This window comes from Abramis brama, assembly GCF_963993115.1.
Source record: "Abramis brama genome assembly, chromosome: 3".
NCBI classification, from domain to species: domain Eukaryota; kingdom Metazoa; phylum Chordata; class Actinopteri; order Cypriniformes; family Leuciscidae; genus Abramis; species Abramis brama.
In genome coordinates, this window is record NC_139965.1 from 39,963,964 (window position 1) to 39,990,214 (window position 26,251).

At 37.6% G+C, this 26,251-nt stretch overlaps 2 protein-coding genes across 2 annotated transcripts; one reads left to right on the forward strand and one right to left on the reverse strand.

Moving 5' to 3' along the window:
* Window positions 1-1,162: 1,162 nt before the first annotated feature.
* On the reverse strand, window positions 1,163-17,171 carry usp12b (ubiquitin specific peptidase 12b). The gene is made up of 9 exons (XM_084109465.1): window positions 17,008-17,171; window positions 15,395-15,475; window positions 14,616-14,829; window positions 13,942-14,204; window positions 11,080-11,156; window positions 10,896-10,979; window positions 10,139-10,336; window positions 7,808-7,886; window positions 1,163-4,028 (listed from the first exon to the last, which is right to left on the reverse strand). The coding sequence occupies exons 1-9, from the start codon at window positions 17,053-17,055 to the stop codon at window positions 3,927-3,929; spliced, it is 1,146 nt and encodes a 381-aa protein (XP_083965591.1). The 5' UTR covers window positions 17,056-17,171; the 3' UTR covers window positions 1,163-3,926.
* A 4,163-nt stretch (window positions 17,172-21,334) lies between these two features.
* Window positions 21,335-24,213, forward strand: rasl11a (RAS-like, family 11, member A). Its single transcript, XM_084107911.1, has 4 exons — window positions 21,335-21,822; window positions 22,143-22,199; window positions 22,483-22,565; window positions 23,305-24,213. Exons 1-4 carry the CDS (start codon window positions 21,672-21,674, stop codon window positions 23,773-23,775), a joined length of 762 nt encoding a protein of 253 aa, XP_083964037.1. The 5' UTR covers window positions 21,335-21,671; the 3' UTR covers window positions 23,776-24,213.
* The last annotated feature ends 2,038 nt before the right edge of the window (window positions 24,214-26,251 follow it).

Here is a 26,251-nt window from a genome sequence, read left to right on the forward strand (position 1 = left end):
ATGGTCATTATCACTTAACAGTTTGCTTCATATTTAGTTGGGATACCATGGATAAATAAGAGATAAAAATTAACATTTTTCATCATTTTAAATTCGAATGTAGTTAGTTGGGTTAAATGTTTACAATATGATTATTTTGTTTTGCTTAGACTACTTCCATGCTATGTTTCACTTGAATGCTTGACATGTCGTAATGGCGAACAGTCGATTCGGAGGAACGAGTTTTCCTAGAGCACGTGAAGGCAGTGTTGACTTGGATCAGCTCAGAGTTTTATGTAAATAGCACTGATACTAGCGAGTTTTAGAAAGCGAGGTCTACACAATAATTTCCTTATTGCCCAATAAAAAAAAGATTCAATTCATGATTCAAAAGGATTTTCTCCGTCATCAAACCTTTCCACCTTTACGGTAGTCTTTTGGTCTTTGTCTCCTGACTTTAGACATTTTCTCCTTCTTAATCTGTACATTTAGCGATTCTCCCGTTGTCTTCGCTTGTAAAGCAAGCACGATAATAAGTGTGTTCCATAGTCAATATCGCATCACCAAACAACATTACGCTAATAGCGTATCTACAGATGCGGCAGCCAATGAGCGTGAGGATTATATCTTCGTCGTTTCAACATGGGGCGACCCGCACCATACATAATTAAAACACTTTATAGAAAACTATTATGAGTGCGGTCTTCATTTAATGTGTGTACAACATTAAAATGACTCTTAACACAAACACAATATATTTCTTAATCTATAAAACATTTTTAATTAGCATCAAACTACTGAATGTACCTTTAAGATGCATTTCCACTACATGCCAATCTCTAAACAGGAGCGTTGAGGAACATTAGAAAGAGCATCTTTAACTCATCTTTTACTCCAGTCCCGTTTCCTAGACTAAAATGCATGTTGAGCTGTTTTAACTGAAAGCAACTTGCACTGACATATCTTAAAATATGTCAGTGCCATTGTTTTGTCTTAAGATGCACAGTGATGTTTTCTAAGGCACATTTAATACAGGTACGTAAATGTCCTATTTGAACTAAGACCTAAAAGTGATTACATGATGATGCCACAATCTATGATTGCTTGAAGTCACATGGCTGTTGCCCAGTTTAATGACATCAAAAAGAAACAGAAACCATATGAACCTCATTGAGGTGGTTGATGTGTTTTTGTTTGTTTTTATTTGGGACAAGGTGATCCAGTCCCATATCTTTCATCCACACTGTCCACTCCACTCAAAAACCAGATTATTCAGCTGGTTTACTTTGTTTATATATACATTGCTTTATCGAAAGTGCACTTTTTTCAAACCCAGTATGGAATAAACATATTATTACAATGTTATGGGAAGAGGCGGAATGAAACAACTAATGCTAGCATGATGTAGCATTAGATTGTTTTGTCTCATGTTTTAATGTAGTTGATGTCTGTCTGCTAATGCCAACACTCATCAGGTTGCTGTTACTGTGATCAGTGCATTAACGGTTTCTATGACTAGTAACAATTTCTCGAGCTTGCAGCATTAATTTGATAATTCCAACATCATCACCCTTCAATGCTTGCTTCAACCATCTCTCCACATAACATACAACAGTCCTGGTGTCCAAATAAAGGACTAATTAGCAAATGTATAAAAATGGAAATGTCAAAGAAAAGTTAATATAACATTTATAATTACACATAAATAAACTTATATGATATAAAAGAGCAGAAATAAAATAAACATTCCTTCCCCTGTAACTACTAGATCACAAGTCAATTAAAAAAATTAAAAAAATATCCAGTTAACTCAGCTTGGAGAAGCCTTCATTCAAATGTGATGATGACATCTACAAACACTCTTACAATACCCTGTGTTGAGTGTGTGATTTACATGAAATGGCACCATATGTCAGTTTATTTTAACATATAGTTCGGTCTACTTAAAACACGCAATGCCAGTAGGTTAACTGACAAGCAAGAAGCTTAAACCTCTTTACAGACATTGTGTTGTCTTGTTTAAAAGACCTTTTAACATGCTTTATAACAATGTTAAGAGTTGTTATACCATGCATGCATTGATACCAAGTAGACTTTACAGGATGAATGGAATAATAATCAGCAGCAGTGTCAGTTATGACCCCTCACAGATTAAAGCAGATTTGTCAAACCAACAATCAAATAAAACCAGTGTAGTTTACATAGGAAACCTGAAATGAAAAAGGAAAAAGAAAACACCTTTTCATTCTTATACCATCTACTTTAGCAACAAGACAACAAGCTAGGCAATTGTGTGTTCGAAACTCTTTCAAGAAACCTTAGCAAACCTGGAATATTTTACTGCGGTACCTCGCTTGTACATACTTTACGCCTTACAAGATGTAGGCTCGAATACCTAATCTTGCTGGGTGTGCTTATTTTTGCCTATAAAGCTTGACTAATTGTCTTGTAAATATTTACTAACTGTGAGCCAACTGGGAAAAGCAACTCATCCTCCAGGCTGAGCAACATCCACAAAAAAGAAACAATCCTTAACCAATCTAACTATTACAGAGCCACGCAGGCCAAGTCGCCACTTAAACCTGACATTCAGACAGACCTAAAACTGTACTTCAACTTCACTTCCCTTCTAGGTCTATATTCAGTTAATATGTTATTAATTAAGAGGGCAGAGGAGACGACAGAGATCTAGATGAGTGTTACTGAGATTAAACACAATAGATGCAGCCAATTCAATCGGCCTAATGAATCAGAAGACTTTATGATGGAGTGCAGAGTCATTATGTTTGAATTATCCAACATTTCTACTGTTTAATGGCTAAACTGAATGAGGCCAATCCACATTCATTTCAGACAATCTCACAGTGCCACAGTGTTAATGAAACATGACTGGAAACGTGTGCAGCTTTTGGTTTCAATGCGATAGGCATTTATGAGCTTCAACTTATATTCAGAGTAATAAAAAGCCCTGATTTCTACCTCCATCTGCGAAACTCAAGTTAGAGCACTATTAAGTGCGCACTATATGACATAATCAAGCTGTACACTCACTTTGCAGTGCACAAGAACTGGCAGAATGTTTTACATTCACTGAATACTGAAAGAGCATTCTTAAGCCAAGCTACATCCTTTATACACACACTTCTCTGGTATCCACAATCCTCTCTGCTTAACAGAGTAGAGCCCCCATCAATCCGCAGGCCTGCATTACAATAAGCCCTACATGAAATCAACTGTGAAGTTCTTAAATATATATATATAAAAAAAAAAAAAAAAAACTAACCCTTCATGCTAATTTAAGCCCTGTTAGGTTTTTCATTCAGGTTGAGCAGCTCTACTCTAATGACAACATGAGTTTCTGGCTCTGCAAACAACACATTTATAACTAGCTGGTTGACATGGATGTAGCATGATGCGTCATGTTTGATATTGCAGATGAACATCTGAGGGTGAAGAACGTTGTGCGGCTTTCTTGTGCCAAAACAGATCATGACACGTAACCCAGCGATGATGAATGTGATGTGCAGAGAAGTGAACCAGATTATCTTAAATGAAACTTGTTAATGTGTGTGGTGGGAAAAAAAAAGTTTGTACAGTGTCCATTCTCAGGCCATCAAGATGCTCTTTCACATGTTTATATGTGCGTTTTTGTGTGTGCCGAGCAACACCAAGCAGGCGAGTGAGACGACAGCGAACCAGACGGCGATTACTTCTGCCTGGTGATGACTGTGCTGTGTCCAGGTCACTCTGGCATCAACTGCTCCTGTCTGGGGCCCGACTGATGCTCCAGTGCAAAGCTCCACTGATGAGCCTGAATGAAAAGGGACTTGACTGAGAGGGGATGGAGCAGAGGGCCAAGCTGTGTCAACAAAGCCCAAGCCCACTATCTGCCTCATCCGGTCTCTCACAAATCACATCCTTCCATTCCGTCAGTCACTCCTGCTGGCTCAGTCTCTAGACTGATAGAAGAGTATATACCCTGACTCTGAGTTTTTGGAGATGTCCGATGTTAGACCATAGAATTCCTCAATCGCTTGAGCATCTATTTTCTGTGGGGACAAAAAAAGAGGATTACTAGTGGATACAAAGGAAAACATGCTTAATATGGTGTGCTAACTGCGGACTTTAAAGGGATACTCCACTTTTTTTGGAAATAGGCTCATTTTACAACTCCCCCAGAGTTAAACAGTTGAGTTTTACCGTTTTCGAATCCATTCAGCCGATCTCCGGGTCTGGCGGTACCACTTTTAGCATAGATCATTGAATCGGACAAGACCATTAGCATCTCTCTCAAAAAAATGACCTAAGAGTTCAGATATTTTTCCTATTTAAAACATGACTCTTCTGTAGTTACATCGTGTACTAAGACCGACGGAAAAAGAAAAGTTGCGATTTTCTAGGCTGATATGGCTAGGAACTATACTCTCATTCGCTGTGTCATATCATTACGCCTGCTGCACCCATGGTACGGCAGCAAAGTTTCTTGATTATTACGCAGGAATGAGAGTATAGATCCTAGCCATATCAGCCTAGAAAATCGCAACTTTTCATTTTCCGTCGGTCTTAGTACACTAAGTACAGTACTTAGTACAGAAGAGTCAAGTTTTAAATAGGAAAAATATCGAAACTCTTTGGTCATTTTTTTGAGAGAGATGCTAATGGTCCTGTCCAAGTCAATGATCTATGCTAAGCTATGCTAAAAGTGGTACCGCCAGACCCGGAGATCGGCTGAATGGATTCGAAAACAGTAAAACTCAACTGTTTAACTCTGGGGGAGTTGTAAAATGAGCCTATTTCCAAAAAAAGTGGAGTATCCCTTTAAAAACCTGCTTGACGCATGAAAACAAACCTCATTGGTTCTTACAGAAGAGTAAATGTGCTTGGTAAATAGGAAGCTCAAAAGTGCTTGCTTAATGCATGAGAACAAACCTCTTTGGTTCTTGCGTGTGAAGCAAGCTTGTTCGAGCTTATGTTTACCATATTTGATGTGCTCCATGTATGTACGATGTTAATAAAAGCTCAATTAAATCTGTTCATCATATAAAGTGATTGGGTCTCTTCAGACTGTAATTAACCTGCTTGATTCATGTATGGATTACGTTTACATACACTTTATAAACTTTTTGAAGTGGGACAGAAATCTCGCAGGTTTCATTAAAAACATCTTCAAAGAACAAAAGTTTTATTGATTTGAGCAACATGAGTAAAGGGATATTTCAAACAAAAATGGATATTCTGTCAATTTCTGTCAAGATTTTTTGCCTATACAATAAAATTCTAAAAATATCTTTTGTGTTTTACAGAGGAAAGAAAGCCATACAGGTTTGGGACGACATCCTTTTAAAGGTGAAGCATGTGATACCTGCACAACTAATAACACAGAACATAACTGCAAAATCACATTAGGGTCGAAGAAAACAACACTGGGTCAAGAAATAAACTGAGAGAAGTGCCGAAATGACACTGATTCACCTTTAAGTGACTTCTGAAGGATCTGCATCACGTTTTAATTGAAAATGTCCCACTCCAGAAAGCTTTCATATCTCTCATTACAGATGTGCAATTGGGAAGACATGGCATGGGATAATGAAAAAACAGACTCTGCCTCCATTTAAAGGTTTTTCTAGATTTTTCTAAAAAAAAAACATTCCAAATTTGTTTAAACTGTCTTTATATACCAATACATAATTAAAATATAAGTACTCTGAAAAAGAGAGTATAAAAATCGAGTGTCTGTAGACCTCTCATGACTGTTGTAAACACAGCTAATTATTTCCATTCACTCCACCCCCTCCCTTCTGGGCTCCTTCCAAAGCCACGCCCCCAAAACACATGAACACATGAAGACGCATTTATTTACCTGAGACGAATGCAGAGGAAGGAACGCAGTGCATGCAGTGACATGTCAGAATCACATGTAATAAAATACCTAACTTTATCACTAGAAATATAAACAAATAAGATGGCTTTTAGTACTCACTATCAAGCTAGCATATCGATACTGGTTAAGTTTAAAATATATTTTGTTTGATTCGGTAACGAGCTATATTTAGGCTATAGGTAACGAGCTATATTTATAAGGCAAAGCTAAAAACAGGTTGCATTGATACACGTTTTTCCATTACCATCAGTTAAACTGTGATGAAGGTGAATTTCGTGTAAGAGTCATAACATATACGGTGTTTTGCATGTAAGAGTTTACATGATGAAAACATTGTTGACTCTGATGAGGACTAACGTTACACTCCGGAGACAAGTACCGCATCGTCGGTTCAAGGACAGGTCCGGGGTAGAGGGCGAAGCAGAGGAGGTCGTTCAAGAGTGCGGGCAACCAGGGTCCGAGGAAGTAGTTTTTGCCTTGTTTGCCTTCGCTGACTGCATATGCAGGTGCTTTGAATTTTGAATGCTCTTTCTCTCTGCCATAATTTTACTCTTCGTAGGTTCCGCGCCTCTCTTGCACTCCCCTCAAATCAAACGGGTGCGCGCGCATATGGGCAGATCTAGCAACAGTGGTGGTAGCCATGGTTGCGAGAGTGAGTGACAGTCGCCCAAACCAATCAATTGTTTCGTCCCGGATGGAAATAATGAGCTGTGTTTATTGCAGATTAAAAGGTCTACAGTCACTCGATTTTTAAACTCTCTTTTTCAGAGCACTTACATTTTAATTATGTATTGGTATATAAAGACAGTTTAAACAAATTTGAAAAAAAGTTTTTTTATAAAAATCCTACCTACCCTACCTTTAACATCCAGAGACTTACAACACCACTGTGTGCTTGGTTTTTCTAAAAAAAATATTATGGTACAACAACCACTTCATGTTCTGAGAAGCACCTGAGAGTTTGTGTTCACAACATGTGAGTAAATATTTGTCTGGGTTTCCGTGTAGCAGAGCGGATATCACATCTGTGTTTTAAAACCAAATTGATTTATACTATAAATGTGCAAGCTGGTGGTGGAAAATCTGTCTCAATGTTGAGTCAAGCTACATTTTAAGCCAGTAGTGTAGAACAAACCTAAACAAGTAACCTAAATAAGTAATGTCACAAGGACGTAATGGAAAATATGGTATTGGCTCTGTGTTTCAACAAAAATTGCTCTTCTTAACAAAAAGACAAAAAATTCCATTCCATATCAAGATTAGTAAAATGTTTTACGCATCAAGTGAAACTTGCCAAATGAATGAAAGAGTCTCGGTCTCATTAATGCAAGAGTTTCCATCATTCAGAGAACTCCAAAGTATTTGGGTCAATGTGAGGACAACTCCAGACAAGCACTTGGTGAGGCATAAACAGCAGCTGCACATCACCTGACAGGGAGGGTAATAGATGTGCTACTGTGCAGCGCTAGACATCCAGATACCTCGAGCTGCAATCATACAATTATCGCAAGATACCACAATCTAAATGTGGAAACGAACTTACTGCAATGACAGTTGGAAGAAGAAACAATCAAGTTTGCTGAACTGAAACTAATGCGTCAAGGTCTTGGGTGTTTTTTTATTTTTTTTATAGATACTTCTACTTTCTTTGTTCTCTTCTTAAACAATGAAACAAAAGGATTGTTCTAGGGTAAATGCAACTTAAGATCTATCAAAATTATTTCACCTCTCAGAAAACAAAGAATAAATGTGCACATACATTGGAAGTCTATGGGGCAACTGTATTATTCAGTAAAATAATGCATGTGTACAATGTTTTTATTTTGAGCAAAAATAAGGAAAAAGTCAAAATTATTTTATCTGGATACTTAACAGTATGTTACATATTAGTTAACCCAGATTATTACATTATTAATTTAACTAGAGCAACAATTATACACGACTTACCTCTACAATGTCATCATCAAACAGAAGCCAGAAGCCGTGACTCTTCACTATTGTGATATAATGACCTCGATTTGGCCCGCTACAAAAAAGAAAGCATACCAAAAAGACATGATTAACAATGAAGAATATATATATATGACTCTTGGCAAAAAAGCTATTTGACTATTTAAAAATTTTAGCCTGTTAACGGTCAGTGTTCCGGTACGGACACTTTTTTATTGCCTTTTTTATTGACATTGCATTACCATGGAAAAGATGCTTAAAAACCTTTTAGTTCAATGCCTATATTTCTTACCCTGGAAAACCAGAGTTCTCACGAGAGCACAAGTTGAATTTGCTCAGCGAGTTTACTCTGGCATAGAGTAATGATGCTCATTAAATATGCCCTTGTATCCGAGCTGCACCAATCACATCGGGTTATCTGATATAGGCGGGCCAGAGGCGAGCTAAACAGATGACGACAGCGCTGTGACGTCGAAGTCATTAATGAACATTGCAAGATGGCTATGGATGAACACCAGTTGTTTGAAACGGCTTTGGCCGCTACAATGAACGAGTTAGACTTGGCTTTTTATTTAAAACAGGAAAAGAAGACGCCACTCGAATCGTTCCTTTGCAAGAAGGGCGTTTTTGCTGTTTTGCCGACCGGATACGGCAAGAGTCTAATCTACCAGTTAGCTCCGCTGGTAGCTAAGCGTATGGGGTTTATTGTTGTGATTGGTCGTAGTGTTATCCAATTGCGTGCAGTGACATTTTCAAATGCATGCTTGGTGCCGCCCCTCGAGCTGGCCGATTTTCATTAGTCGACGCCAGACCATTAATCTTTCAGATTTAGGTCTGGATTTCCAGGCTATACATTTCTGTGATATCAACTTAAATCTGGAACACAACTTGGTTAGACAAATTGCTTTGATTTTCAAGCAATTTTAGAATCCAAATTATTTTGTAAAACATATTTTCTGTATAGAATAACATTTTTTTTAGTTCAGTACATTTGCTTTACAGTAAACTCAAACATAAATGTATAGTTCACCCAAAAATTTTAATTCTGTCATTCTTCCAGTTCTTCTAAACCTGTATGAATTTATTTCTTTTCATGACCAAAAAAGAGGATATTTTGAAGAATATGGTTAATCAAATAATAATGGGCCCTATTGACTTCCATAGTATTTTGTTTTTCTTCATAATGCGGAAGACAATGGGGCCCATCAACTGTTTGACTAAAATATCTTCTTTTGTTTTCAGCAGAAGAAAGAAATTTATACAGATTTGGAAGAACTTGAGGGTGAGTAAATGACAGAATTTTCATTTTTGGGTGAACTATCCCTTGAACTTTCACTTCTGCGATAATCTGCTGAGTCTCTTCTTTAAAAACAGGCCAACCGTACATCTGTATTTAAGCTTTCATGAGTCACAACCATTTAAGTCCAGATCTATGCTCAAAAAGGGGGGAGACAGTTACCGGTTAAGTGAAAGACCAGAATTTTTCTGTTTAGTAAGTGAGCCAAAGTCATGATGCAACAGAAGTAGCTACTTTTCTGTAATATCAACTTAAATTTGGAACACAACTTGGTTAGACATATTGCTTTGATTTTCTAACAATTTTAGAATCCAAATTATTTTGCAAAGCATATTTTCTGTATAGAACAGTTATGTTTTTATTACATTAGAATGAGCCATTTCTATCTACATACATCACGGGTCCCCTTAAAACTGAAATGCGCCGACATGTTTCTACAGGAGCCCTAAACGGACGGATGCGTTTCGTCACTATGTTGTTCTTCGTGCAAAGAAGCTAAAGTCAGCGAATAAAACACTGACACAATGATGAACCAGTAACAATAATATTCGTTGCTTTTAGAATCTTGCTTTCATGTTCCCGGTTTACATGTTATAGAACATAGATTGATTAATGGCATGCGTGATTACGATCCCATGCCATGCTGTCTGACGTTTCTTCCAGAATTTCAATTTTCAACGTCTTCGCTATGGTACCATATACAGTTTTGGGTGTTTCATTTTTAATTTTCCGAAAGCTTCAAGTGCAGTTAATTACTACATGCTATACATGCAAATTAGATGAGGGCGGATACAAATTCTGAAGCCATGCTCTCGTTAGCTGTCAAATGGTTGACCACTGCCGTGTGTGTCCTGTCGCAAAATGCAGAACTTCGAGTATGACTTGATCCAGATTAAGGTAATCAGAAATCCCTGTTTACATGGTAGTTTCTTTATCAGAGCATTGTCTTAATCGGCTTAATGCCGGAATATTGTTGTTCATGTAAACGTACTGAGTGACTGGTTAAATTGACTGTGACATCCCAAACCTACCTCCCACAGTGCACCACTACAGCCACCAGGTCGTACAATCGTTCGGGGTTGGTAGCATCACCAGAAGTGTTAAAGAGCCTCAGCTCCAGAGGGAAGACTACACGATAGGAGAGCTTGGTATAGCGATGAAGCTGGTCCATATACTTAAAGCGCTTTAAGTGCAGGGCAAGGATCATGGGTAATTTCTTCACCCGCATCCTGTAAGGAAAAGGAGAGAATCAGCACTGAAAAGGCGTGGACAGGGTTATTTTTGCGGCTGACCTTATTGCAATGCATTTGTAGGAGTTTCCCTTTCAGATGCAAAATTTATGGGAGGAGAGTATTTAAATGAATCATGCAAGATGATTTACTAAGGTTTGCGCTAGTCAATTTTCTGGTATTTGCTCAATTATTTAACGCACAAAAAATCTTAAATCAGACACTATTTTGTGCAGCTCTTGGTAGATTGCTTTGGTCACTATGGAAATGATCCGACTGCATCAGTCTTTAATTTGCGTGTCGTTAGTAGATCACGCGCAGAACTCTCCACTCCTATTGGAGCTTTTTTGGAATTGCGCTCTCACTCTAATTTGCCCTGTTTAGTAAATCTGGCCCTAAATTAATGCTGATAAAAGATACATTCAGGGAGGAAGAAAATACTGAATAGACAGGGGTGGTTCATAGCATCAGGCTTACATTGGTTGATGTGAATATCACAGCAAATGCATCTCAGGGACAAGAGTGATTTCAGCCATGCTAGTCTATTGCAATTACAAACCTTTTCTGAGCCTCCTGTTTACTTCTGCATTGCTCACAGTAGTACTTGTATTCACTACATAAGGTCTCTGTGTTGCTGAAACCCCTGTCAACGCAGAGACAACAAGTTATTCTTCCACATTCATGAACATTTAACAAAGAACTTGCACCAACTGGTCCGTGACGTTTGAGGTTTGTAGCTTTACCTAAGACAGTGTGTGATGGAGGTATTCTGCTCCACGTCCACTGAGAGGTCTAGGAAGTCTTCGTCTTTACTGCTCACCTGGAGCATTAGAGAACAGGATTACCCATCATACAATATAAATGTACTTGTTTTAATTTGTACTTCTGTTGTCTTGTTGTTGCAGCTGGATTTTCAGCACACACATAGATTTCATATCTCAACTGGGATGTGCAAGACTGCATACTTTAAAATCAGCTAGTTAGTGGCTTGTCTGAATAACTAGTTGGTTGTGGAAGTCCTGGATAATTAGACTGATGTGTTTCTAAGGGGGCTTTACATATTACATCTTGTTCTCAAATACAGCTAAGCCCTGTCCCAAATGCCACCCTAAACCCTTTTAGTCAGCCTCTGTGTGATATTACATCATTGAGTATACACACTTTAATGATGTAATATCACAAGGACTATCAATAGTAGCATGCCGTGGAAACCGCATCAGCTCAGCAAATGAATCATCAAATGAAAAACTAGACACCTTACAAGTCTACTAGATCTTAAGTTTTTTAAACCAGCAGTTTTCAGGTCCCCGCAGTTTTCCGCTAAAATAAGAGCTTGACGGTTTAACATTTGAAAGACTGCCATAAGTATAAGTGTAATTTTACAGATGTACTGCAAAATTACAACAGTAATAATTTGTATTGTTTAATATTCTATTTATTATTTAATTTTATAATTATAATAATAGTAATAATAATTTATAGTCATATTAATATATAAAAATCACACAATTTGGGGACAAATTGTGCAGCCTTACAATCTAGCTTTTTTAAAATTGCAATCACAATTTTTAATCAGAAAAATCATCATCAATCATTAGAGGCATCGCGATGCTGATGTGAACGATTCAGCATTGATGCATAAAAACAAAAATAATCTATTTTAAAAAATGTAATTAAATAGGCCCATCATACATTTTAATGTTCTGTTTTATTTAAAATCATCAAGCATGTCCCGCACTTTATTTCCTTATTCATGCATGGTCTTTTTGACATACTCAACTTTTTTTTATTAATATAGTCTATAATAAGATAGGGCTGGACCCGAATATTCGTTCGGTGGGTTGGTATTCGATTTGAAAATATGACATTCGAATATTCGTTGTTGTTTTGTTTTCACACCTGGCATCCCCCTCGAAACGGTTGTCATCCGAGCTTGAATATGTTCAACACTATAAAATCTGACGAAATACAATACTCTTTTTTACAATTATCTTATATAGCCTAGCCATTTTTAATAGGATGGACAGTTGAGGGAACCCAACCTCGTTATACTTAATAAATATATTTGCTTCTTCTTGGCCTACTAAAGTGTTCCTGCAACGGGAGTGTTCTCTGGCTAGAGCGCAGAACAGCGGAGTTTGTATGGACAGAAGTGCATGCCTGAGCTTGTATTTTGGGTTAAGCTGCGTTGCTTTGACATTGTGGAAAATAGAATAATAGATACAAAATGTATTAAGCTTTTTACCCGTTATTATCAATCTAAATTAATCTCGTTTTTAATTTAACTTAATTTCGTTTTTCTTTCTTTAAATTTCGTTTTTTATTTATTTATATTTCGTTTTTCTTTATTTAAATTTCGTTTTTCTTTATTTAAATCTACCCTTTACTGTGTCAGTAATTTGTTAGTCAGAAAAATATTAGACTACCTTATTAAAAGTATTGCTTAAGTTAACAGACCTGTGTGTGTGTGTTACGTGCGAGTGTATTTACTTTGTGTTGTTCATGGGGAAGATGTGTTTAATATCACTAGTGCAGTGTCCGTTCTCGGAGTATATAAGCCCTGCCCGCGTGAGGCGCGCCGCTTCCCGCTCGCGTTGTTCTGTAGTTTATTAAAAGTTTATTCATTATGAACGTGTCGCGTCTCGCGTGTCTATCTATATTACACCAAATGCGACACTGCACTCCCTTGTGAAGTCGACTGGATGAACGGTTCTCGAAATAATCAAAATGCAAACGAACAGACAGACACATAGAGAATACTGCCTTTATTAGAGAGAAGAATATGTTCAGCACCCTCTCTCCGAAGCTTCGAATATTCGATGTTCATTACTACCGAAGCTTCGAAGCTCAAAAAATGGTATTCGGACCAGCCCTATAATAAGAGTACTCTTATTATAGACTATATTAATAAAAAAAGTTGAGCATGTCAAAAAGACCATGCATGAATAAGGAAATAAAGTGCGGGACATGCTTGATGTTAAACAGAGTTATTAAGTGCAATAAGCCAAGGAAAAGATCTCTAAACTGCCACACACCAGAAGCGCACGCATAGAAAGACTCAAACAGCATGCAATCCCATTTTTAGTTCTCTTTAGCACCTTATTGCTCTTTTTTGAACGGTAAGATGCACATAGAATATCTGTCTTGACGAGTATTCACATAAACATAGTGGGTTATGTCTTAAGTGAACGTAAATGTTGTGAACGTTGGGGGAAAAAATCTGATGTGTAACATTATATTAGATCCATGCATTGGGTCTTAATATAATAAACCTGTTGCTGGCTGTGTCATTATTGTTAATTAAACAATAAAAGAAAAGAGGGAATCACTTACTGCTCTTAACTGTAGCTTTAATAATAATCAGATTATTAATAATACACTAAAGACTATGCAGTGACTATTTTGACGTCTCTTCTACGTATTCCACAATCGAAACATTTAACAGACTTCTTTTTTTTTTGCCGTAACACACTGTTGAAAACTGTTCTCCCGTCACATCCATACAATTTCCCAGATCCTGATTAGTCAAAGCCAAAGAGCCAATAACATGGTCACAATAACTCACTTTAGGGTGTTTATGACTCACTCCACCTCCTCTGACTCACCGCTTCACAGTTCAGGCACCGTGTCTCATTGGTCAGTGTGCCTTGGAAGATCTCGTGCACCCAGGTCGGCTGGATCTTTTCCTCCGCTTCTCCCTCTCCTGTGCTGCTGCTGCTTCCACCTCCTCCACTCCCACCATTCTGTACTACCTTTCCATTCTGCTGTCTCTCCTGGCTCTTCTCCTCCTGTAGCAGGTCTGCAATGGTGTTGAGCAAGTAGTTGAGGAATTCGTGTGCATCTTGCTGCATGTAGTTATCAAACAGCTCTGTAGGGAGAGTAGAAGGAAGTGTTGATAACATTAAGTAGCTGCGAGTCTAATATATAAACAGTGATTCAATCATTTAATAGCAGCGCATTTCAATACATACACAGTGTTTCCTGCATAGCTAATCAGGTGTATAGCTTAATCTTAGCATTCATTCTTTTCTTTTTTTTAAAATCTTACTGACCCCATGGTAGTGTATCTAGACAACATCTTGGATCTTGGTATCTATGTCTACATTCAAAACGTTTACAAACTATCGCACCATGCATATTATCTGTATAGCAACATCTTTCCATATCATTTCACAGATCTCCGGGCATCTGAATAACATTCACCACTATCCCACATCAACAAGCCCTCTCTTGACAGTCAGTCAAATCCCGTACTGTAGGACCCATGATTTTCTCTCACCGTTTTCCTTCCTCAGTCTGGAGATGAACTTCTTTGGTGGAATGACTCCCACTTTCTTCTTCTGAGTTGCAATGCTGTTGAACAGGTCAGCCAGGCAGGTGAGCAGGTTCTCTTTACGCCGCGGCTGGATCTTATAGGCCAGCACTTTCTCCCGGAAGGGCCGGCAGAAGTACAGTGCCTGCAGCACTGAGTTACAGTAGCAGGTGTTGCCAAACTGAGCGACCAGATTGTGATTGGACAAAGAACAAATCAAAGAGTGATGAAGGACATGTGATGACATACATGCACATAGAATTGTTAAATCTCCTCTGAGAATTAATGCAAACCAGTGCTGGAACAAAATTTGAACTGAACCGAGCTGGATAATGACACTAACATTGGAACATTGACATGGTTCTTGAACTGAATTGAAATAACATTGAACTAAACTGAGCTGAATAAAAACACTATTATCTTCTGTAGAACTGCTTTACAACTTAAATCGAATTTGTTTCGCAATTGATACATTTTACAACATTACGAATTATTTTCCTGTTTTTTTATCGTAAAGCTGCTTCAAAACAATCAATCAATAAATGTGACTTGAGTTGGATATATAGAGCGGTTTTATTATTTTATTTTCCTGCCTTTAATACACGCTTGCCAAATCTGCCATTAAGGAATGGCACAAGCACATTACACAAAAACATCCAAAGTGCTTCACAATGTAAAAGTAATATGGCAAAGTCATCTTCTATTTATAGCAACACTCACTGACAAAGACAACCATGTAAACTTACATTTACCAGTCCAAAGTAGTGTTCATTAACAGGGAACTGTTCCGGTCCAATCTCCTTTTCCAAAGCAGAGGCATTGGCGCCCTACCGAGAAAAGCCACAATGGTTATCTTGGTAATTTGCTCATGGGGTCTCAATAATAAAAGTGACCAGGAACACCCTGCACCTATTCGGGACTAACAGGAACATCCTGTTTGTGGAGTGTGATGCAGGCTTGGCATGAACAGGATGCACTTTCTGGGCAAGTGAACCCACTCTGTCTCACCAGGGGAGAACTTCAAGGCAGAGCTTTAAGTGCTGCCAGTATCTGAGGTGTAATGAATGAGTTCTCAGATGTTATAAGGCCTAGATCAGTGGTTCTCAACCTTTTTGACTCGAAGACCCCCATTGTTCAACTTGTTATTCAAAGACGCCCTTCCCTCCATATAGTCTGAGATATTTCTGCTGTTAAAGCCTCTTGTTATCAAACTTTTTTATTAACAGAAACTGGGAGTATAGAGTATGGGCCATTTATGCAGGGGGGGGATGTTTACATCTTGATTTTGTGTCTTTTCTAGCATTTTAGTTTGATTATTTTGATATATTATTAATCATTTATTAATTAAAAAATGCTTTTAAATGCATTTTAAAATGTATGCCGTTTCTGGGAGGATCTGATTCATAACGACTTTATCAACGGTAATCTTTATGAAAAGACAACTACATATGTAGTTGTATGCTTACCTTGATCCTAAGCCAAATATTATGTACTAAATTTATGTACAGCAGTTTTTACAGGACTCATACATACTGGCACCCAGAGGTGGCTAAGCTAAATCAACAAGAAGCAAATCTATGTGTCTTATCTCAATAACTGATTATCAGCAACTGCTGTAAAATAAGGAAGTTGCCACATAAATATCTGCTATTTAAAGCATTTATTGATTTATATGGACTAATCTGTTCTTATAACAGAACCCCCAGTAGATAGCCTCCCACATAAATAACATTTTAATTTATAACAGTATTGTGTAACTTTACACAGCATTGCAAATCCTAAATTTTAATATTCGTTGTAAGTTACTGTCTGTATACTCACTTTCTCGTGTAACAGTTTAAGAAAACCCTTTCAGCACTACTACAAAGACACTGAGTTCACTGAATCAGCTTTCAGTTGTGTCCTTCAGATAATGTTACAACACAACAACAGGAGCAGCAGCAACAGCAGGAACTGTAGTCACATGAATGACCTCACCTCTTTACAAAACGCTTGTACACATATAGAAAGCGTCCACATGACTGATATTATCTGATGGTAAATAAAGTTGAGCCGCCCGTCAAATGAAACATGGACATTATCGCTCGCTAATACGCTAGGCTACACATATAACTCTTGAGCAGAATATCAAATTATCGGACAAAAAAAGCTTAAAAGTCCGTTTAACGACATCTCCAAACTTCTACTGCGGCTATAACCACAGAAAGAGAGGTGTGCAAACTTTTTGTGACTGTGCTGCCATGTCATGACACGGTTGTTTATCTGTTAGCTGTTGAGCTAGCCCTGTTAGCAGGCTAATCCAAACACAGGTTAGACGCAGTGGACGGGACAACACTCACTTATGCGAGGAAAAACTCACCATCGTACAAATCGAGGCGATCTTTCGGACTGTCATCAGTATTTCCATCCGTAAGCCGCCATATTGGACCGAACCCCTATTTAAAAGTGTGACAGCCGCACAGGCTGAAGTTCCGGTGAATCCTTCAGTCGGTCCAGCAGCTCGTAGCGGAATGAGGGAGTGTCGCCTAGCTGCCGCGCGCAGTGGAGCAGCTGCGCACTACACAACATTACTATTACAACACATACTATGGCGACGACCTCTGTTCACATTAACTTTATTTGAAAACTAAATACTGGGGAATTGTGCGTATTCAGAAAATAATTTTTAAAAAAATCTCACGCGGAAAAAGAAAGCATAGCATTTACAAAGCACAGAATGGTAAAGAAAAAAAGGATATGCAAACAACAATCTAAACGTCAATTAGGCGTTCCATTTAAAAAAAAAATGACTTTACATATTTTTAGACTGTATCTAAGCCTATAATATTTCGTTTATGCTAATACTGTGAAGGTGTTACATAGGCTATTTTTGCATTTGTGGATATAGAGAAAAGTAAAATTACAAAAATATATTAAAACACATGTTAATTCGTCATGATTTTTTCCATGCCTGTTAAATCTTGCGAACAATAAATGAATAGGCCTATTAATATATCGACGTGTGTGAACGAAAATTGTGGGACATCAGGCTATAGGGTTGATGGGTAAAATTGATTAGATCTATTTTACCTTGTTTGTAAAACAAACATTTTTGTTTTTAATTCCCATGCATGCTATTGAATTTAGAATAAGTTATATTTTAAATAAGGATAGGCTATAATTTAATAGCCTAAATATTTTTTTTAACCTAAGAAAAGCATAGTGAACCGTTTCAATGGAAACGCAGACTAGTAAGGAATGGCCCCGCGTTGCATTCTTTTGATGATTTCACACACTATGGCGAAGGCTTAATTATATACGTTAATTAATATTCATATATTATGAATATTAGCCTATTTAGCTAAGTAATGCTGACGTTGCTTGGTAACCTTCCTGTCATGTAGCCTCATCATGACTTAGCTTGCCCATGACCTCTTGTTCATATGGCTATGATTCGTCCGCCCTTCTCCTCTGGTTTCTCAACTGATCCTCTAACTACCGCAGAGTCATACAAACCCTGGACGCCCTATGTGGCTTTTGACCTATTTATTTATTTATTTATTTATTTATTTACAGTCTATTCTTTTGACCGATGTATATCAGCAGGAGCCTGGACAGGGATAAGAAAAGACGACCTGGGTCACACTTGGCGCGCACGCGCACATAAACACACACACACACACACACACACACACACACACACACATAGGCCTACATGTTTGGGGACTTTCCATAGACATAATGATTTTTACAGACTGTATTCTATCCCCTCCGCTTACACTAACCCTAAACCTACCCATCACAGAAAACTTTCTGCATTTTTACATTTTCAAAAAAACATCACTAGTAGGCTATGATTTAAAAGCTGTTTTCCCCTTAAGGGGACCAAAACATGTCTCCACAAGGACAAGTATTTCAGATATTGCCATCTTTGTGGGAACATTTGTCCCCATGATGTAGTGATTTCCTGGACCACATACACACACACTGACACACGCGCGCACGCACACACACACACACACACACAAACTTGCAGTAATTGACTGCAAAAATGAACTCTGGTGCACAGTTGTTTTCTACTGTGATTTGCAATATAAACCTCTTGTTTAAATAAAATGTGTGGGTTTAATGCTTTGCTTGGTCCATTGTGCCATGACAAAAAGAGGATGCAAAGGAACAGTAGCCATCCTATATAATAATATTTCATGATCGTTTTAGTGCACTGTAAAAAGTGAACGTGCAAAGGAGGAGGTCCGTTTTAAGGAGGTATTTCAACCTGATTCTACCTATAAATTCTAATTCTGTTGTTCTAATTCAATCAGGTTTATGTAACATTAAACAAGGGAATGCTGTCTTTACTTACGTTGACTCAATATACAATTTCCAGTATAGTGGTGCAGGTTTGACATCACTTTGTAGGCCAAAACGTAGAAGCGAGCTAGCATTTTAGCGCTTCCGGTTCCATCGTCCCCAAGTCAATGGGTTTTTTGAATAGGTTTTTGTTTTAAATGGCTGAAATAAGGTTTGTGGTGAACACAAGCTAAAGACACTTTCATGTTTTATTCTACGACATAAAATACATCAGTTTTACCCCACTTGTGATTTTTTAAGCTGTCAAGTGTCTTGAAAAGGGCGGTTGCTAACAAGTGGCACTAGAGGTGGTCATCACAGCAAAAAGGGATGCTCAGTCCGCTTTTACAGCCTCATTATGCTCATTGTGCTCTTACAAACTGTTCTAACTCAAAAGTTCTGGGAAAATGTTTTTAGATAAAAACTGAAAGATTTGTCAGTAGCTTAGTGATTGTGACGTTGTAGTCGAGCGACCGTGGTGTAGTTCGTTTAGCCTACCTTTAGCTTTTTAGTTCTGGCGACTGCATTTAGGCTTCAAAATACTTAAAAGTTGTGTTAATGTGATAATTATCTTTATGGTCAAAATGTGCAAGTATCATAAACTTTTGTTGTATCACAGAGCTTGTTTTTAGAGATAATCCAAAAGCCAGTGGGAAAATCCTATTGGGTTTTTGTAGAGGGAACCAGTGTGATGCTGACTGCCGGTTGGCCTACAAAGTGACGTCATACCTGCACCACTCTATAAAGCTCAGGGTGGACACATTCGTCGGCGCTGATGGCCTGGTGGTTAGTGCACTGAAGTGGGCCGACCTGGGTTCGAATCCAACTCGGGGTCCTTTTCAATTCCCATTCCCCTCTCTCTACCCAATGCTTTCATGTCACTAGCTAGCCTATCTGTTTAATAAGCACAAAATGGCAACAACAAAAAAAAAATTCATGAAAAAAAAGGATGGACACATTTGACACATGCACACAACAACTGCACCACACAGAGGGCAGTATAGTTGAACAAAGAAGAAGTAAAGGTTTATGTTTGGCTGCTGCTTGCTAATTGGTGAATTTTGCTGCAATGAGAAATTGTGATTTGGGGTTTTATACACATTATGTTGCATCAAAGAGAAAATTACAATTTACATTATAAAACAAACATACACTAAAAAATGATTTTTTGCCTATTGTTCAATTTAATTAATTAAAACGAGCTAAAGTAACACAATTTAACATTCATTTTGTCACAACTTAATTTAATTGTGTTCAGTCCACCTAATATATTTTACTTAATTAATTAAATGTAATTATTAATAATTAAAACTACACAAATATTTTTTTATGACATGACTAACTGGGCTGCGTTTCCTAAAAGCATTGTAAGCCTAAGTAGCTAGATTGTAGAGCCATTGTCACTTTAATGCATTTAAGGGTTATTGATTGATGCAGAAAATCGTTCTTTGTTTTTACGATATCGTTCCGCATCGTCATCATTATAACTGTGGTGTGGATTTCCAAAATCTTATTAAATCAGAACGATTAGGTTATTAAAACATTTTGTAGTTAATGTTGTTGGTGTGCATGGACCTTTAACGTATGCTTCACAACGACAACGTTTCAATTAAAAAGGCTTAAATAAGCTTGGACAATTGAGGAGGTAGGCTACCATGGAAACAACTGCTCCACCATTTTCTGTTAGCATAGCTTTTCCGATTATGTGTTTCGAAAAAAGGCATTCAAATAACTAAAAAAGTCGCAAATAATTCGCAAATTCTTTTAAAGTATAGAACATAATAATAATAATAAGCATAGCCTATCTATTGAGGCTTGTTTCCGCAACTGACCCAGATAGCACAAGTAGCCTACGTCTGCAAGATGTCTCTTAAAGATCACTTCATCTGGAAAGCATCTGCTGTTTACTAACATCTTGAAGACATCTTTAAGATGTCAGTTTAACATACATTCTAAATCATTACATCTTAAAGACATCTTCTATATTTTATTCGAATAAAACAATTTAAAAGATTTAAAAGACATTTTTTTTTTTTAAATCTCAATTCTGACTTTTTTCCCCCACATATTCTGACTGACACTTTTTCTCAGAATTGCGAATTTATCTCACAAGTCTGACTTTACATTCTGACTATAACACGCAATTGCGAGAGAGAGAAAAATCAGAACTGCAAGATAAAAAGTCGCAATTTACTTTTATTCTTATAGGCTACATTTAATTCACACATTGTATCCTATCCCATTGATCTTAAAAATTAGTTTGAGTGAGTCACACTCTGGTTTATTCACGCCCCTCCTCGGCTTTCTTCTTCTTTTTTTCTTTTCTTTTCTTTTTTTTTTTTTTTTTTTTTTGGCTGAAAGCTCAGTTGAGGTCTGTGAAGAGATCTGGCGATCAGGAGCTTCGGGATGTGAACTGTACAAATTTAGCCTACTTCATTAGACTTTATTGGTTACTTCATTAGAGGGCCGTTATGCAGAATTAACATTCATGTCGTGCAGAAGCAGAGCCAGCGTTTGGGGTGCACTGGATGTCTGCACTTATTTAAAGCGGTCGATCAAGACCTCTGTCTGCCGAGGTAACGGAGGACTTCTTGCGTTATGAGGAGGACAGCTAACGTGTGGAACGGGCTCGTGTAGCGTGAAAAAGCGGAAGAAAAGAGATGCATTTCTAAACAGCCTAATACAGCTTTCTAAATGCGTCTTCTTATCGAGCAGCCAAGAACAATGAGCAGTGGCTCTAGCAACTTTTTGCTAGTTCCTATACCGGAGTACCCTGTAATAGACTGCGTGCCTAACAAAAACGTCAAAATAGTTGTTCTTGGGGCAAGCAATGTTGGAAAAACAGGTAAATGTACCAAATTATGTGGCTTTTAAGATTTTTTTATTTTGTTATTTATTCCATCATGCATATCATATTTTTATGTCATAGGAACTCATTCTAATATGACTCGTTGATTTAATGTTAATGCATTCATTCTGTTTAAAGTCATTAATAAAGTCTGAATGGTAGGCTATGCGTATTTCTAATCCTGAAAAATGATGATGATAATATTTTAGCCATTATAACGCCAGGGTGCGACATACACTGACTTGTGCACGAGCTATGTGACATTATGCTTGCTTGTAATGCTGATGCAAAAGTTTCCATTTGGTTTCTATTTTCAGCTCTGATTGTAAGATTTCTTACTAAGAGATTCATTGGAGACTATGAAGCCAACACAGGTAAACATTATAATGAAATAAAGCTAAAAATCCAATACTGAACTATAAAAATGCCATCATATTTTACTCGTCACAATCATTTCTGTAATTTGTACTCGATCTTATAAGTTTTCAGACTTTCAGCATGGTTTTCTTCATCAGTAGCCTAATTAAAAATGAATTAAAATGGCTGAAAAGTGTAATTAACTAGCCTACTCAGAGCTTTAAGCAAATATTTAAGCAAATACACGTGTTTATCATTTTACTTGGTGATTTTTTTTTCTTTCTTGTTCAACATTTCTAGGAGCCTTGTATTCAAGGAAGATTAATTTGGATGGGGAGCAAGTTTCTTTACAAGTGCAGGACACTCCATGTGTCTCATTGCAGGTACCTTCAAATCACACTATACCAATGCTTTCTTCCGTCTTTAAGCTAAACCTCCATCAAAAGTAGTGTGTCCATGCTGTATTATCACAGTCATTTAGATCACTCAGTCATTGCCAATGGGATTCCTGCATGCTTCAGATGAACTGTGGGGAATATTAGTTCAAACATTTGGCCTGTAAACAAAGTATGCAGTGCAGAGGAGATAAAAAGGGTGTGTTCAGCCATAAGCTCATTAGTCTGACTCATGTGTACTAAAGGGCTCTCTTCAACTGAATGAATCTGATCCTGGCTCAAGCACAGTGTATTTATAGGTGTTATGATGATTGAGAATTTACTTATTATGGCTGTCATATGACAACTAACTCATTGGTAGTCAGTTCCATTATTGGTGAAAAATATTAAGCATATTATAATTGCAGCAATCAGTAAAATAATAATATTATAGTTATTTTAATTGCTCAGTTGAATAAATGAATAATGTTTTGAACACTGATTCTCGTTTACATTAAAATGATCAGTTAATTTCCAATATGATACTGTATATAAATACAGTTAAAAAATTTATGTTTTTGAAAGAAGTCTTTTATGCTCTCCAAGGCTGCATTTATTTGATCAACCATACATTAAAACAGTAATATTGTGAAATGTTTTCTGTTTTGAATAGGCCTATATATATATATATATATATATATATATGTATATATAATTGGAATAAAAACAACAGTTTTCTCAATTCCAGGATGATGCAGAGGGTCTTTACTGTCAGGAGCAGATCAACCGCTCCATTTACTGGGCAGATGGTTATGTGCTGGTCTTCTCCATCACTGACCTCAACAGCTACCGTACCATCCAGCCTCTCTACCAACACGTGCGCCGAATCCATCCCAGCGGCAACATCCCCGTCATCATCGTGGGAAACAAAAGCGACCTGCTGCGCGCCCGGCAGGTCCCGGATCATGAGGGTAAGGCGCTGGCTGATGAATTGGGAGGGCCCTACTTTGAGGCTTCGGCCAGGGAGAACCATGAGAGCGTCCAGGCTGCTTTTCTGCACTTATGTCAGGAGATGAGCCGAGCGCTGGGAGGAGGAAATGGGGAGAAGAGAAAAGGTGGACTACACCTTGCCAGGCCAAAGAGCCCGAACATGCAAGAGTTGAAGAGAAGGTTCCGACAAGTGCTGTCATCCAAGGTCAAGTCAGCAACAGCACTATGATGATGAAATGCTTGACAAATGTGATTTAGAACGTGTTGACAACATACTGTTGCTTAAGTGATTGTGAAACACAAGGCAAATCAATGAAACTTGTCAGTTGTTTTTGCAAGTAGATGAGTGATGATATCACTGCTCTCTGGGTGAACTGTAACATGTGACTCCCGGCACTGAACTTTAAATCTAATGGTTTTAAGGTCATTAAGTCTGTTTTAAGTCTGTTTTTGTTTATTTGTTTTAGCTGCTATCATGCAAATATTTCCTGGTTTTCCAGGATTATAATGACTTTCTCAAATTAAATTCCTAAATAATGATTTTCTTGTATTATAAATGTATTTCCTTAATCTCTTTTGATGTGAAGCAAGGATGAACTGATTATTTTTGACCAAGGCCATTTATTATACTGAAAGTAGCAAAATAAAACAAACATATCGAAGGGCCGTTTATTGGACATCGCAGTCGATTCCTAAGATTCACATGTGACTGCGGGCAGTTTTGCAAAATGCTATTCTAGGATTATCCCAACTTTTCCTGACATTGAGATAATTTAATCCAACTATGTTGTTTATAATCGTGGGAGGAAGAGGTTGTTGACTGGTGGTTCCCATGACCTTTGACCTACTTACACTGTGTCAAGGATTTTATTGTAGGCCTACTGTGGAGGTTCATAGAGGGGCTCTTTGGCATGCTTCTTCCAGATGTCCCATTCGCCCACTAGAATATATGTTTGTATATCTTTCAGCATAGATGAATACCAGTCCTCTGATGCAGGTCTGGAGATTCCTATACACTGAACTATTGCATCTACTGAGTCACTGACCTCTAACCTTTCACCTCTGATATTTTCTTCTCTTCACCCAACTGCCTAATGAAAAGCAAATTCAGAATGTGACCAGCCTTCCATGCTCTCAGAAAGTGAGAGTATGTCCATTTCATTATACTTAGACAAAGTAAAAGACTAGTAAAATATACTGTTTATGCTTTGGTGATTTAAATTCTTTCTCAACAAGCCTTTGCTCTCTCTCTATCTTCCTCTTGCTTTTACACCAAATACTTTTTTTGTGTCAACATCACCATTCCATTTCAACTGAAATTATATCATATCATTACAATCTAGAGATCTCAAAGCTTTTTGGTCAATCGCCAGAAGTCCCCTAAACCATTACCAGATTTTGAATAAGCATTCGTTTTTTTGACTCCCTTGTTACTTATAAATGTGCAAATGTAATTCAGATGTGGTATATCCCTGAGGACTAAATGTTCCACAATTATAGTAGTTTCAAAAGTATTTCTGATCAAGAAAGGTTTTAAAAAAACTATGTATAAACTAAATATGCTCTTATATATATATATCTGAGTGACATTCAGGGGCCATTCACACAGAAAGTGTTTTTCCGTTCCACTGCGCTACTTGTTTTTCAATGCAAACACACGCTATAGATGGACATAACCATTGCGCATACAAGTTAGTTCTTGTATGCAATGCAATGTTAAACAGAGCATATTTCATGTGTTATTTTTACAAATACACAACGGAGTTAGTTCTGTTGTGTGCATTGCAATGAGTGAAGAGTTCGTACTAAGTGAGAATGTGTATTGCATTGTAAGTTAGTTCTTGTATGCAATGCAATGAAACAATGATCTTGTGTGCACAAGTCAATAAGTCAGGTCTTATGCAATGCAATGCAAAAAGCACAAAGTTATGTGATATCTGTTCAATGCACAACTGAATAAGTCAGGTCTTGTATTCAATGCATTTAAACAGCACCCATGTGTTTTATATTTAATGCATAATGGAAGTTAGTTCTTGCATGCAATCTAAATGAAACAGAGCATATTTTATGTGTTATTCTTCAATCAAAAAGTCAGTGGAATGCAATGCGAAAGCACGTGTTGTCTCTTAAATGCGTTTTAAGTCGTTCCACTGATCTGCGTCGCATTTTTGCTGTTAAAAATTAGCGCACTTTTTAAATACGTCCATCAAGCACATGTTTACATTGAAAAACAATGGAATAGGGCAGTGGAATGGAAAAACCATTTCCATTGTTTTTATATGTAAACCACACGCTATCCGGACGTGTAGCCTATAGGCTACCTATTGTGCTCGCGTCGCGCATGACACAGCGTTCTAAAAATGTGCCGCTCAAGTTAAAATCAGTTCAACTTTTAAAAAACGCACCTTGAGACCTTGCATTTGCCCCCATTCCACTGCCAGAGTGCCTGCGTTCTATGTGAACGACCACAAATGGGGGGGGGAAACGCAAGGTCTTGAGACGCGTTTTTTAAAAAGTTTAAATGATTTTAACTTGAGTGTTGTGTTTTTAGATCGCCGCATCTTGCACGAGATGCTTCAAAAGAAGCTAAACGTCCGTCTAGCGTTTACATCGAAAAACAATGAAAAAGTAGCACGTGGAATGGAAAAACGTGTTCTGCCTGAACGTCCCAAAATGGAAATAGTTCCATTTTGGGCTTACTTGAT

What these genes read in the sequence shown, in the direction of transcription:
- usp12b (XM_084109465.1), bottom strand. Translation starts at nt 17,055, where the DNA reads ATGGAAATACTGATGACAGTCCGAAAGATCGCCTCGATTTGTACGATG. An exon ending in TCGCCTCGATTTGTACGATG is followed by an intron (nt 15,476 to 17,007) that starts GTGAGTTTTTCC and finishes TTTTCTCGGTAG; the next exon opens with GGCGCCAATGCCTCTGCTTT. An exon ending in TTGATGATGACATTGTAGAG is followed by an intron (nt 4,029 to 7,807) that starts GTAAGTCGTGTA and finishes TTGTCCCCACAG; the next exon opens with AAAATAGATGCTCAAGCGAT.
- rasl11a (XM_084107911.1), top strand. Translation starts at nt 21,672, where the DNA reads ATGCGTCTTCTTATCGAGCAGCCAAGAACAATGAGCAGTGGCTCTAGC. An exon ending in AAGCAATGTTGGAAAAACAG is followed by an intron (nt 21,823 to 22,142) that starts GTAAATGTACCA and finishes TTCTATTTTCAG; the next exon opens with CTCTGATTGTAAGATTTCTT. An exon ending in CTCCATGTGTCTCATTGCAG is followed by an intron (nt 22,566 to 23,304) that starts GTACCTTCAAAT and finishes TCTCAATTCCAG; the next exon opens with GATGATGCAGAGGGTCTTTA.